General features: G+C 48.8%; 1 protein-coding gene across 1 annotated transcript in view; it reads left to right on the top strand.

The window, feature by feature from the left end:
• LOC135882493 (P-selectin-like) overlaps positions 1–19075 on the top strand; it is a 56951-nt gene that overhangs the window by 28198 nt on the left and 9678 nt on the right. Inside the window, exons 6-15 of the mRNA XM_065409420.1 lie at positions 5646–5831; positions 6109–6294; positions 7074–7259; positions 7546–7731; positions 8506–8691; positions 8978–9163; positions 9943–10128; positions 10415–10600; positions 11380–11565; positions 11852–12037. Of these exons, the coding sequence (XP_065265492.1) occupies positions 5646–5831; positions 6109–6294; positions 7074–7259; positions 7546–7731; positions 8506–8691; positions 8978–9163; positions 9943–10128; positions 10415–10600; positions 11380–11565; positions 11852–12037 (1860 nt within the window). The remainder of the gene's footprint in view (positions 1–5645; positions 5832–6108; positions 6295–7073; positions 7260–7545; positions 7732–8505; positions 8692–8977; positions 9164–9942; positions 10129–10414; positions 10601–11379; positions 11566–11851; positions 12038–19075) is intronic.

Genomic DNA, 19075 nt, shown 5'->3' with positions numbered 1-19075 from the left:
GGGATGTTTTTTTCCTGCAACCTCAATAAGGATTCTTTAAAATACAGCCAGCTCTCCTGGACTCCTTTGCCCCTCATGTTATTCTCCCAGGGTATCCTGCCCATCAGTTCCCTGAGGGAGTCAAAGTCTGCTTTTCTGAAGTCCAGGGTCCGTATTCTGCTGCTCTCCTTTATTCCTTGTGTCAGGATCCTGAACTCGACCATCTCATGGTCACTGCCTCCCAGGTTCCCATCCACTTTTGCTTCCCCTACTAATTCTTCCCGGTTTGTGAGCAGCAGGTCAAGAAGAGCTCTGCCCCTCGTTGGTTCCTCCAGCACCTGCACCAGGAAATTGTCCCCTACACTTTCCAAAAACTTCCTGGATTGTCTGTGCACCGCTGTATTGCTCTCCCAGCAGATATCAGGGTGTGTAGCAGTGCGCGGACTCACCCGGCGGCACCTCCTGCTGGTTTTCTTGGGAATTATCTCATCCAGCTGTTGGAGCGCCCTCTGCAGGCCGGTGATCCGCCTTGCCGTTGGCCTGGGTCCCTCCCTTTCTCTGGGTGCCGCCCCCGGCAGTACCCCTTTCTCTTTGGGTCTCCCCTCCCCAGGGAACCCCCACCCACTATCCCCACCTCGCCTCAGAATAAGGCCACTGCCAGTCAGCAACTAGCCCCCGCAGGGCAGACTGCAGTATAAGCCACTCATCATCGGCAAGGTTGGGTTTGGGCCTGCTGCTTTTGCCTACCCCTGGGCTGCCCTCTGCAACCCCCAGTATCTATTGGCCTTATGCTAGGCCGCAGCCTGGGGCTTTCCAGGCTGGAGCTCCCCAGCTCTTCTGCCTTTCCCCAGCCCTGCTCCACTCAGGTACCCTGTCTCTAGCTCCCTGCAGCCAGGCCCTTCTCTCTCTGAATGCAGACGGAGAGTGCCCTGGGCCTCTGGCTCACAGCCTTTTATAGGAACCAGCTGGGCCTGATTGGGGCATGGCCCAGCTGCAGCCGCTTCCCCAATCAGTCCAGCTTTTCCCTGCCACAGCCCTCTCCCTGGCTGTTTTAAGCCCTTCAGGGCAGGAGCGGGTGACCACCCCGCTACATGGTGATTGAAGTCTCCCATGAGAACCAGGGCCTGCGATCTAGTAACTTCTGTTAGTTGCCGGAAGAAAGCCCCGTCCACCTCATTCCCTGGTCTGGTGGTCTATAGCAGACTCCCACCATGACATCACTCTTGTTGCTCAGACTTCTAAATTTAATCCAGAGATTCTCAGGTTTTCCTGCAGTTTCAGTCATACTGATCTCTTACATACAATGCAACTCCCCCACCTTTTCTGCCCTGCCTGTCCTTCCTGAACAGTTTATATCCATCCATGACAGTACTCCAGGCATGTGAGTTATCCCACCAAGTCTCTGTTATTCCAATCACATCATAGTTCCTTGACTGTGCCAGGACTTCCAGTTCACCCTGCTTGTTTCCCAGGCTTCTTGCATTTGTGTATAGGCACTTAAGATAACTCGCCGATCGTCCCACTTTCTCAGTATGAGACAGGAGTCCTCCCCTCTTGCTCTCTCCTGCTCATGCTTCCTCCCAGTATCCCATTTCCTCACTTACCTCAGGGCTTTGGTCTCCTTCCCCCGATGAACCTAGTTTAAAGTCCCCCTCACTAGGTTAGCCAGCCTGCTTGTGAAGTTGTTCTTCCCTCTCTTCGTTAGGTGGAGCCCATCTCTGCCTAGCACTCCTCCTTCTTGGAACGCCATCCCTGGTAAAAGAATACAAAGCCTTCTCTCCGACACCACCTGCGTAGCCATTCGTTGACTTCCACGATTTGACTGTCTCTACCCGGGCCTTTTCCTTGCACATGGAGGATGGACGAGAACACCACTTGCGCCTCAAACTCCTTTATCCTTCTTTCCAGTGCCACGTAGTCTGCAGTGATCCGCTCAAGGTCATTCTTGGCAGTATCATTGGTGCCCACGTGGAGAAGCAGGAAGGGGTAGCGATCCGAGGGCTTGGTGAGTCTTGGCAGTCTCTCCGTCACATCGTGAATCCTAGCTCCTGGCAAGCAGCACACTTCTCGGTTTTCCCGGTCGGGGCGGCAGATAGATGACTCAGTCCCCCTGAGGAGGGAGTCCCCGACCACCACCACCTGCCTCCTTCTCTTGGGAGCAGTGGTCATGGAACCCCCATCCCTAGGACAGTGCATCTCATGCCTTCCAATCGGTGGAGTCTCCTTCTGCTCCCTTCCCTCAGATGTATCATCTAGTCCACTCTCCGCATTAGTACCTGTGGAGAGAACATGAAAACAGTTGCTCACCTGTATCTGCATTGCTGGTACATGGACGCTCCTCTTCCTTCTACTGGAAGTCACATACTGCCAAATTTCTTCACCATCCTTCTGTCCCAGCTGTGCAGCCTGCTCTGATTCTTCATAACGTTGTGCCTGTAGAAGCATATCCTGACGTCTGTCCAGGAAATCTTCATTTTCTCTTATGCAACGCAGGGTCGATACTTGTTTCTCCAGACCTCGAACCTTCTCTTCCAATACGGAGACCAGCTTGCACTTTTGTACAGACAAAGTCACTTCTGTCCTGTGGAAGAAAGGCAAACATGGCACATCCTGTGCAGGTAACAACAGCTGAATGCTCACCATCCATATTTCCTTCCTTCTAAGAGCTTCCTCAGCTGTTGTAGTAACTACTCAGAGAAGCCTGTAAGATGAAAGCCTCAGTGCACTCTCCCCAGGCGAACTCCCAGGCAAACTCCCTCTGTTAGCCTCCGCTGTTCACCGCTCAGCTGGTTCGCTGCTGACTGCCTTTTTATAACAGAATGAAGGCAGTGAGTTTATCCCTGTGCCCCTCATTGCCATTGCTTGGAAGCCCAGAGCCAGCACTTCTCCCATCAGTGGGAATGGTTGGTTGCCATGGTCCAAGTGGGTGGCAATGGAAGCCAGGCCTGGAAAGAGGTTGCTGGAAGGCCAGTTTACTGGTAATTTAGGGGAATGTTATTATAACTGCTCCCCACGAACTCTGTCATGGCTGCACCTGGTGGTTGCCCTCACAGGTAACTGAGGCTCACTGATTGTCTGTGACAGGTGACATGGGGGAGGAGGACTGAAGCACTGGACTCTTGCAATTCAAGAGAGTTACACAGCTCTGCAAAAGCACCTCAATCCTGATCTACATCCTGCCTCACTCCCTGCTATTCTGGTCTTGGGTATCTCCCAATCCCAGCTCTGCTAACACACCTCAATCCAACTTGTGCATCATTTCCCACTAGTCAAGCCATGTGGCCATACACTGTTCTGCAGCAACCTTTGGTATTCAAGGCTCAGGCCTTGACAAAGAATCACAGAATTTACATCAGCCACGGGTATTCCTGTCCTAGCTCCCCACAACTATGCCAATATAGCTCCCACAAAACAAACAGCTCTCATGCAGTTGGCTCAATTATCGTCCCTCTTTTGCCCCCCACCATGACACCATCCCTGAACCTGGCTCTGCCATTTCCACGGGGGGGGGGGGGGGAAGGAAGGGGCTGCTGTGAGGGCTGAGAGCTGTGTACAGAGGACCCCACCAAGAGCGAGAGCGGGTCCTTACATTGACTGTCCTTACTTTGCTCGTATTCTACTGTCTGCAGCTGTCAAGTGCCCAGCGCTGGCCACCCCGGGCAGGGGCCAGTTAAACTGCACTCACTGGCATGGAGACTTCACGTATAACTCCACCTGCACCTTCTCCTGCGAGATGGGGTTTGTGCAGAATGGATCGGAGACACTAGCGTGCACAGCCCTGGGACAATGGACAGTGCGTCCCCCACTCTGTGAAGGTAGAGACACACCATTAACTGTGGGGTGTGCAGAGAATACATGGTGGAGCTGGTGTGATACGAGACGTCCTTTCCATAGGAGCCCAGATCTCTGCCCATTCTGGGGAGGAGAGCTATTTCGTATGATGGCTTGGGAGCCAGGGGACTAGATCCTTCGATATGGGGCACACGTGCAATGCAAAGCTGTGTAATAGGGAGAAAATGGACCTTCGTCGCCATTGCCCTGCCCCTTGGGCAGCCATTTACACCAGTGTCAACTGTCTGCCCCACAACCCCTGGCACTACTGTCCCCTGGCTCCTCTTCCTGTCACCTTCCCCCAAACACAGCCAGACACCTGCCTCCTGGCACCCCACTAACCTGGTTATTCGGTAAGCATCAGTCCCTGTCATGGTACCCTCCCTTCAGACAGTTCTCCCTCTGGCACTACACCCCCAGCTTCTCGCCATTCAACTCATGATAACACCTCATCCCCCTGAGGCATTAACACTCCAGCACCTCATTCCAGACAGCATTGTTCCACCCAGCGCCCAAGACATGCCACCCCCAGGGTCTGAAAACTGCAGCAATGCATCACTTAACACATAGCAATGTAGAGCTGGAAGGGACCTCAAGAGGTCTTCAAGTCCAGCCCCCTGCACTGAGGCAGGACCAAGTAAAACTAGACCATCCCTGACAAGTGTTTGTCCAACCTATTCTTTAAAATCTCCACTGATGGGGATTCCACAAACTCCCTTGGTAACCTGTTTCAGAGTTTAACTATCCTTATTGTTAGAAAAATTTTCCTAATATCTAACCTAAATTGCTGTTGCTGCAGATTAAGACCATTACTTCTTTTCCTATCTTCAGTGGACATGGAGAACAATTGATCACTGTCTTCTTTATAACAACCCTTAACACAATTGAAGACCGTTATTAGATACCCCCTCTTCTTTTCTCAAGACTAAATATGCCCAGTTTTTTTAACCTTTCCTCAGAGGCCAGGTTTTCTAAACATTTGATAATTTGTGTTGCTTTTCTCTGGACTCTCTCCAGTTTGTCCACATCTTTCTTAAAGTACTCCTTCTGAGGCCTCAGCAGTGCAGAGTAAAGCGGGACATTTATCTCCCATATCTTACATACAGCACACCTGTTAGTACACCCCAGAATGATATTAGCCTTTTTTGCAGCTGCATCACATTGTTGATTCATATTCAATTTGTGATCCTCTAAAATCCCTTTTCAGCAATGCTACCACCTGGCCACTTATTCCCCATTTTGTAGTTATGCATTTCAATTTTCTTTCCTAAGTGAAGTACTTTGCTCTTGTCTTTACTGAATTTCATCTTGTTGATTTCAGACCAGTTCTCCAATTTGACAAGGTAGTTTTGAATTCTAATTCTGTCCTCCAAAGTGCTTGCACTCCCTCCTAGCTTGGTGTCATCTGCAAATTTTATAAGCATTGTCTCCACTCTATTCTCCAAGTCATTAATGAAAATATTGAATAGTACTGGACCCAGGACTGACCCCTGTGGCACTCCACTAGATACGCCCTCCCAGTTTGACACAAACCAGTGTAACTACTCTCTGAGTGTGGTTTTTCAAGAGGTTGTGCACCCACCTTCTAGAAATTAAATCTAGACTACATTTCCCTAGTTTGCTTATCGGAATGTCATGTGGAGCATGATGCCTCTGGCATCACATCCCCCAGCACCCTTTGCCCCCAATACCTAACCTCATGTACCCATGCTCCCATGGCACTTCACACACACACCCATTAGCTAATTCCCCTGGCACTTCACCTCACAGCAACAAAGGACCATCCCCTGCCACATCCAGATTTTTCCTTATAAAGTTCTGCTTTGCTATTCCAGCTGTCAAGTGCCCAGTGCTGGATTCCCCGGGCAGAGGCCGATTAAACTGCACTCATTGGCATGGAGACTTCACGTATAACTCCACCTGTGCCTTCTCCTGTGAGATGGGGTTTGTGCGGAATGGATCGGAGAAGCTGGAGTGCACGGCCCTGGGACAGTGGACAGGGCGTCCCCCGCTCTGTGAAGGTACGGTACAGGCTATATGCTGCAGGACTGGCTTGGGAAGCTGCTTCTGCTCACATAATAGGAAGCTCTGGGGTGAATTACACTGAATTGGCCTTAGAAAGTATGAATTTACAGAACTGAAAAGCAAATCTTAAACCTAAGATTTAGAGCCCCTGTGAACACTAACAGGAAACTCTGTAATCGCTGTGATCATGTAAGCTAAGGCCAGGATTTCCAGTGCTGTGGGCTGCTGCAGACATCGTGGAGCAACCAGTACTGATCTGCTTTGGTATTTCAGCTGTTACGTGCCCAGGTTTGGCTGCCCCTGGCAGAGGCCGATTAAACTGCACTCACTGGCATGGAGACTTCACGTATAACTCCACCTGCGCCTTCTCCTGCGAGACGGGGTTTGTGAGGAATGGATCAGAGACAGTGGAGTGCACGGCCCTGGGACAATGGACAGGGCATCCCCCGCGCTGTGAAGGTAGAGGCACAGCATTAACTGTGGGGTGTGTGGAATGTACATTGCTGAGCTGGTGTGAGCCCAGGTGACTTTCCATAGGAGCCCATTTTTTTGCCAGCACTAGGGAAGAGAGCTATTGTGTACAATGCTTTGGAAGCCCGGGGCCTGGACCTTTTGATCTGGGGCAGCTGTGCAATATAAAGCTTGATTGAGAGAAAGTTATGTAAAAGGGAGACAATGGGCCTGATTTGCTATTGCCCTGCTCCTTGGGCAGCCTTTTACACCAGTGCCAAGTGAATGCCCCCAAACTCCTGGCACTACTGTCCCCTGGCTCCTCTTCCCGTCACCTTCCCCCAGACACAACCAGCCACCCGACTCCTGGCACCCCACTAATCCGGCAATTCAATAATAATCACTCCCTGTCCCTGGTGCCCCCCTCCAGACAGCTCCTCCCTCTGGCACCACATCTCTGGCACGTAGCCATTGAACTCATGATGGCATCTCATCCCCCAGAGGTGCTAACACCCCAGCTCCTCATTCCACATAGCATTTCACTACCCAGCACCCAGTTCCCTTGGCACGCCACCCCAATGGTCTGAAATCCCCAGCATTGCACCACCCAGCACATGATGCCTCTGGCACCACATCGCCCAGAACTCCATACTGCCAGCACTCACCCTCATACACTGACACACCCATGGCACTTTCACCCCCTTTCACCCATGGCTGATTCTCTTGGCACTTCACCCTCCAGCACCAGTGGACCTATCCCCTTATGCAGTTCTGCTTTGCTATTCCAGCTGTCAAGTGCCCAGTGCTGGATTCCCCGGGCAGAGGCCGATTAAACTGTACTCATTGGCATGGAGACTTCACGTATAACTCCACCTGTGCCTTCTCCTGTGAGATGGGTTTTGTGCGGAATGGATCCGAGACACTGGAGTGTATGGCCCTGGGACAATGGACAGGGCGTCCCCCGCGCTGTGAAGGTACGGTACAGACTATATGCTGAAGGACTGGCTTGGGAAGCTGCTTCTGCTCGCATGGTAGGAAGCTCTGGGGCAAATTACACTGAATTGGCCTTAGAAAGTATGAATTTACAGAACTGAAAAGCAAATCAGGGAAATCTTAAACCCAGGATTTAGAGCCCCTGTGAACACTAACAGGAAACTCTGTAACCGCTGTGATAATGTAAGCTAAGGCCAGGATTTCCAGTGCTGTGGGCTGCTGCAGGCGTTGTGGAGCAATCTGTATTGTTCTGCTTTGGTATTTCAGCTGTTACGTGCCCAGGTTTGGCTGCCCCTGGCAGAGGCCGATTAAACTGCACTCACTGGCATGGAGACTTCATGTATAACTCCACCTGCGCCTTCTCCTGTGAGACGGGGTTTGTGCGGAATGGATCGGAGACAGTGGAGTGCACGGCCCTGGGACAATGGACAGGGCATCCCCCGCGCTGTGAAGGTAGAGGCACAGCATTAACTGTGGGGTGTGTGGAATGTACATTGCTGAGCTGGTGTGAGCCCAGGTGACTTTCCATAGGAGCCCATTTTTTTGCCAGCACTAGGGAAGAGAGCTATTGTGTACAATGCTTTGGAAGCCCGGGGCCTGGACCTTTTGATCTGGGGCAGCTGTGCAATATAAAGCTTGATTGAGAGAAAGTTATGTAAAAGGGAGACAATGGGCCTGATTTGCTATTGCCCTGCTCCTTGGGCAGCCTTTTACACCAGTGCCAAGTGAATGCCCCACAACCCTTGGCACTACTGTCCCCTGGCTCCTCTTCCTGTCACCTTCCCCCAGACACAACCAGCCACCCGACTCCTGGCACCCCACTAATCCGGCAATTCAATAATAATCACTCCCTGTCCCTGGTGCCCCCCTCCAGACAGCTCCCCCCTCTGGCACCACATCTCTGGCACGTAGCCATTGAACTCATGATGGCATCTCATCCCCCAGAGGTGCTAACACCCCAGCTCCTCATTCCACATAGCATTTCACCACCCAGCACCCAGTTCCTTTGGCACGCCACCCTAATGGTCTGAAATCCCCAGCATTGCACCACCCAGCACATGATGCCTGTGCCACCACATCGCCCAGAACTCCATACCGCCAGCACTCACCCTCATACACTGACACACCCATGGCACTTTCACCCCCTCATTGGCTGATTCTCTTGGCACTTCACCCTCCAGCACCAGTGGACCTATCCCCTTATACAGTTCTGCTTTGCTATTCCAGCTGTCAAGTGCCCAGTGCTGGATTCCCTGGGCAGGGGCCGATTAAACTGCACTCATTGGCATGGAGACTTCACGTATAACTCCACCTGTGCCTTCTCCTGTGAGATGGGGTTTGTGTGGAATGGATCGGAGAAGCTGGAGTGCACGGCCCTGGGACAGTGGACAGGGCGTCCCCCGCTCTGTGAAGGTACGGTACAGGCTATATGCTGCAGGACTGGCTTGGGAAGCTGCTTCTGCTCACATAATAGGAAGCTCTGGGGTGAATTACACTGAATTGGCCTTAGAAAGTATGAATTTACAGAACTGAAAAGCAAATCAGGGAAATCTTAAACCCAGGATTTAGAGCCCCTGTGAACACTAACAGGAAACTCTGTAACCGCTGTGATAATGTAAGCTAAGGCCAGGATTTCCAGTGCTGTGGGCTGCTGCAGGCGTTGTGGAGCAATCTGTATTGTTCTGCTTTGGTATTTCAGCTGTTACGTGCCCAGGTTTGGCTGCCCCTGGCAGAGGCCGATTAAACTGCACTCACTGGCATGGAGACTTCATGTATAACTCCACCTGCGCCTTCTCCTGCGAGACGGGGTTTGTGCGGAATGGATCGGAGACAGTGGAGTGCACGGCCCTGGGACAATGGACAGGGCATCCCCCGCGCTGTGAAGGTAGAGGCACAGCATTAACTGTGGGGTGTGTGGAATGTACATTGCTGAGCTGGTGTGAGCCCAGGTGACTTTCCATAGGAGCCCATTTTTTTGCCAGCACTAGGGAAGAGAGCTATTGTGTACAATGCTTTGGAAGCCCGGGGCCTGGACCTTTTGATCTGGGGCAGCTGTGCAATATAAAGCTTGATTGAGAGAAAGTTATGTAAAAGGGAGACAATGGGCCTGATTTGCTATTGCCCTGCTCCTTGGGCAGCCTTTTACACCAGTGCCAAGTGAATGCCCCACAACCCTTGGCACTACTGTCCCCTGGCTCCTCTTCCCGTCACCTTCCCCCAGACACAACCAGCCACCCGACTCCTGGCACCCCACTAATCCGGCAATTCAATAATAATCACTCCCTGTCCCTGGTGCCCCCCTCCAGACAGCTCCTCCCTCTGGCACCACATCTCTGGCACGTAGCCATTGAACTCATGATGGCATCTCATCCCCCAGAGGTGCTAACACCCCAGCTCCTCATTCCACATAGCATTTCACTACCCAGCACCCAGTTCCCTTGGCACGCCACCCCAATGGTCTGAAATCCCCAGCATTGCACCACCCAGCACATGATGCCTCTGGCACCACATCGCCCAGAACTCCATACTGCCAGCACTCACCCTCATACACTGACACACCCATGGCACTTTCACCCCCTTTCACCCATGGCTGATTCTCTTGGCACTTCACCCTCCAGCACCAGTGGACCTATCCCCTTATGCAGTTCTGCTTTGCTATTCCAGCTGTCAAGTGCCCAGTGCTGGATTCCCCGGGCAGAGGCCGATTAAACTGTACTCATTGGCATGGAGACTTCACGTATAACTCCACCTGTGCCTTCTCCTGTGAGATGGGTTTTGTGCGGAATGGATCCGAGACACTGGAGTGTATGGCCCTGGGACAATGGACAGGGCGTCCCCCGCGCTGTGAAGGTACGGTACAGACTATATGCTGAAGGACTGGCTTGGGAAGCTGCTTCTGCTCGCATGGTAGGAAGCTCTGGGGCAAATTACACTGAATTGGCCTTAGAAAGTATGAATTTACAGAACTGAAAAGCAAATCAGGGAAATCTTAAACCCAGGATTTAGAGCCCCTGTGAACACTAACAGGAAACTCTGTAACCGCTGTGATAATGTAAGCTAAGGCCAGGATTTCCAGTGCTGTGGGCTGCTGCAGGCGTTGTGGAGCAATCTGTATTGTTCTGCTTTGGTATTTCAGCTGTTACGTGCCCAGGTTTGGCTGCCCCTGGCAGAGGCCGATTAAACTGCACTCACTGGCATGGAGACTTCATGTATAACTCCACCTGCGCCTTCTCCTGCGAGACGGGGTTTGTGCGGAATGGATCGGAGACAGTGGAGTGCACGGCCCTGGGACAATGGACAGGGCATCCCCCGCGCTGTGAAGGTAGAGGCACAGCATTAACTGTGGGGTGTGTGGAATGTACATTGCTGAGCTGGTGTGAGCCCAGGTGACTTTCCATAGGAGCCCATTTTTTTGCCAGCACTAGGGAAGAGAGCTATTGTGTACAATGCTTTGGAAGCCCGGGGCCTGGACCTTTTGATCTGGGGCAGCTGTGCAATATAAAGCTTGATTGAGAGAAAGTTATGTAAAAGGGAGACAATGGGCCTGATTTGCTATTGCCCTGCTCCTTGGGCAGCCTTTTACACCAGTGCCAAGTGAATGCCCCACAACCCTTGGCACTACTGTCCCCTGGCTCCTCTTCCCGTCACCTTCCCCCAGACACAACCAGCCACCCGACTCCTGGCACCCCACTAATCCGGCAATTCAATAATAATCACTCCCTGTCCCTGGTGCCCCCCTCCAGACAGCTCCCCCCTCTGGCACCACATCTCTGGCACGTAGCCATTGAACTCATGATGGCATCTCATCCCCCAGAGGTGCTAACACCCCAGCTCCTCATTCCACATAGCATTTCACCACCCAGCACCCAGTTCCTTTGGCACGCCACCCCAATGGTCTGAAATCCCCAGCATTGCATCACCCAGCACATGATGCCTCTGGCACCACATCGCCCAGAACTCCATACCGCCAGCACTCACCCTCATACACTGACACACCCATGGCACTTTCACCCCCTTTCACCCATGGCTGATTCTCTTGGCACTTCACCCTCCAGCACCAGTGGACCTATCCCCTTATGCAGTTCTGCTTTGCTATTCCAGCTGTCAAGTGCCCAGTGCTGGATTCCCCGGGCAGAGGCCGATTAAACTGTACTCATTGGCATGGAGACTTCACGTATAACTCCACCTGTGCCTTCTCCTGTGAGATGGGTTTTGTGCGGAATGGATCCGAGACACTGGAGTGTATGGCCCTGGGACAATGGACAGGGCGTCCCCCGCGCTGTGAAGGTACGGTACAGACTATATGCTGAAGGACTGGCTTGGGAAGCTGCTTCTGCTCGCATGGTAGGAAGCTCTGGGGCAAATTACACTGAATTGGCCTTAGAAAGTATGAATTTACAGAACTGAAAAGCAAATCAGGGAAATCTTAAACCCAGGATTTAGAGCCCCTGTGAACACTAACAGGAAACTCTGTAACCGCTGTGATAATGTAAGCTAAGGCCAGGATTTCCAGTGCTGTGGGCTGCTGCAGGCGTTGTGGAGCAATCTGTATTGTTCTGCTTTGGTATTTCAGCTGTTACGTGCCCAGGTTTGGCTGCCCCTGGCAGAGGCCGATTAAACTGCACTCACTGGCATGGAGACTTCATGTATAACTCCACCTGCGCCTTCTCCTGCGAGACGGGGTTTGTGCGGAATGGATCGGAGACAGTGGAGTGCACGGCCCTGGGACAATGGACAGGGCATCCCCCGCGCTGTGAAGGTAGAGGCACAGCATTAACTGTGGGGTGTGTGGAATGTACATTGCTGAGCTGGTGTGAGCCCAGGTGACTTTCCATAGGGGACCAGTTCTTTGCCAGGTCTAGGGAAGAGAGCTATTGTGTACAATGGTTTGAGGGCCAAGGGACTGGACCTTTTGATCTGGGGCAGCTGTGCAATATAAAGCTTCACTGGGAGAAATTTTTTTAATTGGGAGACAATGGATATGGGTCACCATTGCTCTGCCGCTTGGGCAGCCATTTACACCAGTGCAAAGTGTGTGCAAATTGGATGCAATCCCTGGCAACACAGTTTATCCCTCCAGCACCTTATCTCTTAACACACACATGATATCCTACCTTCATGATCCACCAGTGATCCATATTCCTGGCATGCTGCTCACCTGCACCCCATTAGCTGACACCGAATCTGGCTGCACCTCTCTCTGGCATGCCATTTTACTTGGCCCCACATGCCCCTGGCCAGAGCACTTCAACCAGAAGCTGCTCAAGACAGTCTGCCATCTAAGCAAAACTTCAGTGTGTCACCCCCTTCTCATAGGCCTAGGGCAGCAGATTTGGCTTGGCTGTGCTTCTGTTATGTCAGGAAATAGAGGGCACCTGGGCTAAATTTTAGTGAATGACATTGAAACCGGGTGTGCAGGGTCACAATGCCACTCTAATTTGGCCAGGTCACCCCCCACTCCCCCATCATGATGGAGGGGCAGTCAGGCCAAATCAGCTGCCTTAGGCAGCTGCCTAGCTTGCCTATAGCTGGAGAAGCCTCTGAGCCCAACAACCTCACATTGCAGTTCAAGCAACCCACACCTCTGTCAGCCCATCCACCTGGCACCCTATGCCCCTAGCACCCACCTTCATGCACCCATGTACCCTTGGCACTTCACTATCCATCAGCCCATTCCCCTGGCATTTCACCCCCAACAACCAACCCTGACACATCCAGACTTTTTCGTTAAAGACTTGAGCTTTACTTTTCCGACTGTAAAGTGCCCAGTTCTAGTTGTCCCAGAGAGGGGCCAATTAAACTGCTCTCACTGACATGGAGACTTCACGGATAACTCAACCTGCACCTTCCTCTGCAAGATGGGGTTTGTGCAGAATGGATCGGAGATGCTGGAGTGTATGACCCTCAGAGGCACATTAACTTTGGGGTGATTAGGGTGCATATTGTGGAGTTGGTGTGATACCAGGTGCCCTTTCCATAGAAGCCCAGTTCTTGTGACTGCTCAATAGTTGCTTCAACTGCAGTCAATTTAATTGGCAAATCTGCTTAATTGGGATGTTTCTCAGGGAACTGACTTAAACCTAATGATAGTCAATGGCAACACTGTTGATCAATTGTTTGGTCTGGAGATGATTAAGTGGTGGTCCTGTGGGGACATGAGGTCATTACAGTCCGCAGAAATTGATGCCTTTAATCATTCTCATGGCTCTTCTCTGAACCTTTTCCAATTTATCAACATCCCTCTTGAATTTTGGACACTAGAATTTGACACAGAATTCCAGCAATGGTCACACCAGTGCCAAAAACAGAGGTAAAATAACCTCTCTACTCCTCCTCAGGGTTCCCCTTATTATGCATCCAAGGATCACACTAGCTCTTTTGGCCACAGTGTTACACTGGGAGCTCATATTCAGCTGATTATCCCCACAACCCCCCCAATCCTTGTTTCCCAGGATAGAGTCCCCAATCCTGTAAGTATGGCCTACATGATTTGTTCCTGGATGTAATAATAGATTAGATTAAATCTCAGGAAAAATTTCTAACTGTTAGAACAGTCGGACCGTGGAACAGACTGCCTCGGGAGGTTGTAGAAGCTTCTTCACTGGAGGTTTTCAAAAGGAGGCCAGATAGCCATCCATCTTGGATGGTTTAGCCACAACAAATTCTGCATCTTGGCAGGGGGTTAGACTAGATGACCCTTGTGGTCCCTTCTAACCCTGTGATTCTATGGTTCTATGATTCTCCATTTAGCTGTTTTCAAATGCACATTGTTTTCTTGTACCCAACTGACCAACAGATCCAGATGGCTCTGTATCAATGACCTGTCCTCATTATTTACCACTCCCCCCATTGTTGTGTCATCTGAAGCCTTTATCAGTAATGATTTTATGTTGGGCCAAGAACGGATCCCTGAAGGACCCCACTAGAAACACCCACTCAATGAGGAATCCTGTTTACAATTACATTTTGAGACCTATCAATTGGCCAGCTTTTAATCTGTTTAATGTGTGCCATAATTTTATTTGTTCTAGTTTTTTAACCAAAATGTCGTGCAGTAACAAGACAAACATCTTACAGTGTATTACAGAGTATGTGTATTATAGTGTATATGTATTACATCAACACTATTGCCTTTATCAACCAAACCTTTAATCTCATCAAAGATATTGTTAGTTTGATATATTTTCCATAAACCTATGTTAATTGGCATTAATTATATTACCTTCTTTTAATTCTTTATTAATCGAGCCCCATATCAGCTGCTCCATTATGTTTCGTAGTATCAGTGTCAGATTGACAGGCCTATAATTATCCAGGTCATCTTGTAACACAGCTCTGAACAGGCCTCAGGCATGGCTGTTAATGTGTGCCTGCAAAGTAGTTGTCAGTGCTGAATGGAGCTATCATAGGAAAAATTGGGTTGGTATGAATTGTATTAAAAGGTTCCAAACTCTCTCGTAATCCATAGACTTCCATACCACCGGCTCTTCAGTCTCACCTACTGCTAAGGTAACTAGAGGCTCAAGGCAAGGCTCCCCTTTCCCCATTATTATGATTTAGTCTAGAGCTCTCTAGGCCTCGTGACAGTTGCACCTGCTTTCTGTAACCAGGGGTAGCACAGCTGTCCGAGCTGCTCCCTGGAGCGGAAGCACACTGCTCCTGTAGCTGCAGGCTGGTGTTCAAGACCAGCGATGTTCCACACAAAGAGTATGTCTGCACTGCAATCAGAGGTGGGATTGCAGCATACCTGAGCTGGCTTTGATTGAGCTCAATGGGAATGTTTATACAGCAACTAGATACCTGCGCCTGGCCCGTGTCAGTCAATTTGGGCTTGCGGAGCTCAGGCTGCAGGGTTATTTGATTGCTGTGTAGACTTCCAGGCTTGGGCTGGAGCCTGATCTTCGCATGCTCTAGTCACACTTCTGATTGCAGTGCAGACAGACCTTAAGAGGTGTTTAGTCAATGTCTCTAGTTACAGTTTCCTAGGAGGAGGTATACACTGCATGCTCCCAATTACATAGTGAGAGCTATCAGTGACCCACTTCCTCTGAGCTCTTCATCCATCCATCCCTGCTGCATTCCATGCCCCACTGGGGTGTACTGAGGACAGGGTGTCTTCCCAGGTTGGCAATGGCTGCATTGTGTACTGTAATATTTAAGGCTGAGCTTTGCGAGATGGGTCTGAACTAGGGCTGTAAAACAATTAAAAAATTAATTGCAATTAATCACTCGATTAATTGCACTGTTAAACAATAATAGAATACTATTTATTTAAATATTTTGGATGTTTTCCACATTTTCAAATATATCGATTTCAATCTCAACACAGAATATAAAGTGCACAGTGCCCACTTTATATTTTTTTTTTATTATAAATATGTGCACTGTAAAAATAAAAGAAATAGTATTTTTCAATTAACTTAACACCAGTACTGGAGTGCAATCCTTTATCTTGCAAGTTGAACTTACAAATGTAGAATTATGCACAAAAAATAGTTGCATTCAAAAATAAAACAATGTCAAATTTTAGAGCCTACAAGTCCACTCAGTCCTACTTCTTGTTCAGCCAATCGCTCAGACAAACAAGTTTGTTTACATGTGCAGCAGATAATGCTGCCCACTTCTTGTTTACAATGTCACCTGAAAGTGAGAACAGGCATTTGCATGGCACTGTTGTAGCTGGTGTTGCAAGATATTTACGTGCCAGATGTGCTAAAGATTCATATGTCATATGTCCCTTCATGTGTCCATGCTGATGATGGGTTCTGCTCGATAACGATCCAAAGCAGTGCAGACTGACACATGTTCATTTTCATCATCTGAGTCAGATGCCACCAGGAGAAGGTTGGATTTCTTTTTTGGTGGTTCGGGTTCTGTAGTTTCTGCATTGGAGTGTTGCTTTTTTAAAACTTCCAAATGCATGCTCCACACCTTGTACCTCTCAGATTTTGGAAGGCACTTCTCATAGACTCATAGACTTTAAGGTCAGAAGGGACCGTTATGATCATCTAGTCTAACCTCCTGCACAACGCAACCCACTCCTGTAACAAACCCCTAACCTATGCCTGAGTTATTGAAGTCCTCAAATCGTGGTTTAAAGACCTCAAGGTGCAGAGAATCCTCCAGCAAGTGACCCGTGCCCCACGCTGCAGAGGAAGGCAAAAAACCTCCAGGGCCTCTGCCAATCTGCCCTGGAGGAAAATTCCTTCCCAACCCCAAATATGGTGATCAGTTAAACCCTGAGCATGTGTGCAAGACTCACCAGCCAGCACCCAGGAAAGAATTCTCTGTAGTAACTCAGATCCCACCCTATCTAACATCACATCACAGACCATTGGGCATATTTACCTGCTAATAATCAAAGATTAATTAATTGCCAAAATTAGGCTATCCCATCATACCATCCCCTCCATAAACTTATCAAGCTTAGTCTTGAAGCCAGATATGTCTTTTGCCCCCACTACTCCGCTTGGAAGGCTGTTCCAGAACTTCACTCCTCTAATGGTTAGAAACCTTCGTGTAATTTCAAGTCTAAACTTCCTAATGTCCAGTTTATATCTATTTGTTCTTGTGTCCACATGGGTACTAAGCTTAAATAATTCCTCTCCCTCCCTGGTATTTATCCCTCTGATATATTTATAGAGAGCAATCATATCTCCCCTCAGCCTTCTTTTGGTTAGGCTAAACAAGCCAAGCTCTTTGAGTCTCCTTTCATAAGACAGGTTTTCCATTCCTCGGATCATCCTAGTAGCCCTTCTCTGTACATGTTCCAGTTTGAATTAATCCTTCTTAAACATGGGAGACCAGAACTGCACACAATATTCCAGATGAGGTCTCACCAGTGCCTTGTATAACGGTACTAACACCTCCTTATCTTTACTGGAAATACCACGCCTGATGCATCCCAAGACAGCATTAGCTTTTTTAACGGCCATATCACATTGGCGGCTCATAGTCATCCTGTGATCAACCAATACTCCTCTGTTACTTCCAGCTGATGTGTCCCCAATTTATAACCAAAATTCTTGTTATTAATCCCTAAATGCATGACCTTGCACTTTTCACTATTCAATTTCATCCTATTACTATTCCTCCAGTTTACAAGGTCATCCAGATCTTCCTGTATGATATCCCGGTCCTTCTCTGTATTAGCAATACCTCCCAGCTTTGTGTCATCTGCAAACTTTATTAGCACATTCCCACTTTTTGTGCCAAGGTCAGTAATAAAAAGATTAAATAAGATTGGTCCCAAAACCGATCCCTGAGGAACTCCACTAGTAACCTCCTTCCAGCCTGACAATTCACCTTTCAGTATGACCCGTTGTAGTCTCCCCTTTAACCAGTTCCTTATCCACTTTTCAATTTTCATATTGATCCCCATCTTTTCCAATTTAGCTAATAATTCCCCATGTGGAACCGTATCAAATGCCTTACTGAAATCGAGGTAAATTAGATCCACTGCGTTTCCTTTGTCTAAAAAATCTGTTACATTCTCAAAGAAGGAGATCAGGTTGGTTTGGCACGATCTACCTTTTGTAAAACCATGTTGTATTTTGTTCCAATTACCATTGACCTCAATGTCCTTAACTACTTTCTCCTTCAAAATTTTTTCCAACACCTCGCATACTACAGATGTCAAACTAACAGGCCTATAGTTACTCGGATCACTTTTTTTCCCTTTCTTAAAAATTGGAACTATGTTAGCAATTCTCCAGTCGTACGGTACAACCCCTGAGTTTACTGATTCATTAAAAATTCTTGTTAATGGGTTTGCAATTTCATGTGCCAGTTCCTTTAATATTCTTGGATGAAGATTATCTGGGCCCCCCGATTTAGTCCCATTAAGCTGTTCGAGTTTGGCTTCTACCTCGGATGTGGTAATATCTACCTCCATATCCTCATTCCCATTTGTCATCCTACCATTATCCCTAAGCTCCTCATTAGCCTCATTAAAGACTGAGGCAAAGTATTTGTTTAGATATTGGACCATGCCTAGATTATCCTTAACCTCCACTCCATCCTCAGTGTTTAGCGATCCCACTCCTTCTTTCTTTGTTTTCTTCTTATTTATATGGCTATAGAACCTTTTACTATTGGTTTTAATTCCCTTTGCAAGGTCCAACTCTACATGGCTTTTGGCCTTTCTCACTTTATCCCTACATGTTCTGACCTCAATAAGGTAGCTTTCCTTGCTGATCCCTCCTATCTTCCACTCCTTGGAAGATGGGAAGGCTTTCTGCTTTTTCTTAATCACCTCTCTGAGATGCTTGCTCATCCATCTTGGTCTACAACTCCTGCCTATGAATTTTTTCCCCTTTCTTGGGATGCAGGCTTCTGATAGTTTCTGCAACTTTGACTTGAAGTAATTCCAGGCCTCCTCCACCTTTAGATCCACAAGTTCTTCAGTCCAATCCACTTCCCTTACTAATTTCCTTAATTCTTTAAAGTTAGCTCTTTTGAAATCAAAAACCCTAGTCCCAGATCTATTTTTGTTTATCCTTCCATCTCGTTTGAACTGACTTAGCTCATGATCGCTCGAACCAAGGTTGTCCCCTACAACCATTTCTTCTATGAGGTCCTCACTACTCACCAAAACCAAATCTAAAATGGCATCCCCTCTTGTTGGTTCTTCAACTACTTGGTGAAGGAATCCATCAGCTATCGCATCCAGGAAAATCTGAGCCCTATTATTATTACTAGCACTTGTCCTCCAGTCTATATCTGGGAATTTAAAGTCTCCCATGATCACACAATTCCCATTAGTGTTTACTTAATGAAAAACATTAAAGAGTTCTCC

Source organism: Emys orbicularis, chromosome 8 (assembly GCF_028017835.1).
Source record: "Emys orbicularis isolate rEmyOrb1 chromosome 8, rEmyOrb1.hap1, whole genome shotgun sequence".
NCBI classification, from domain to species: Eukaryota; Metazoa; Chordata; order Testudines; family Emydidae; genus Emys; species Emys orbicularis.
Note: the sequence above shows the minus strand (reverse complement) of the source record. Positions and strands in the feature narration are given on the sequence as shown.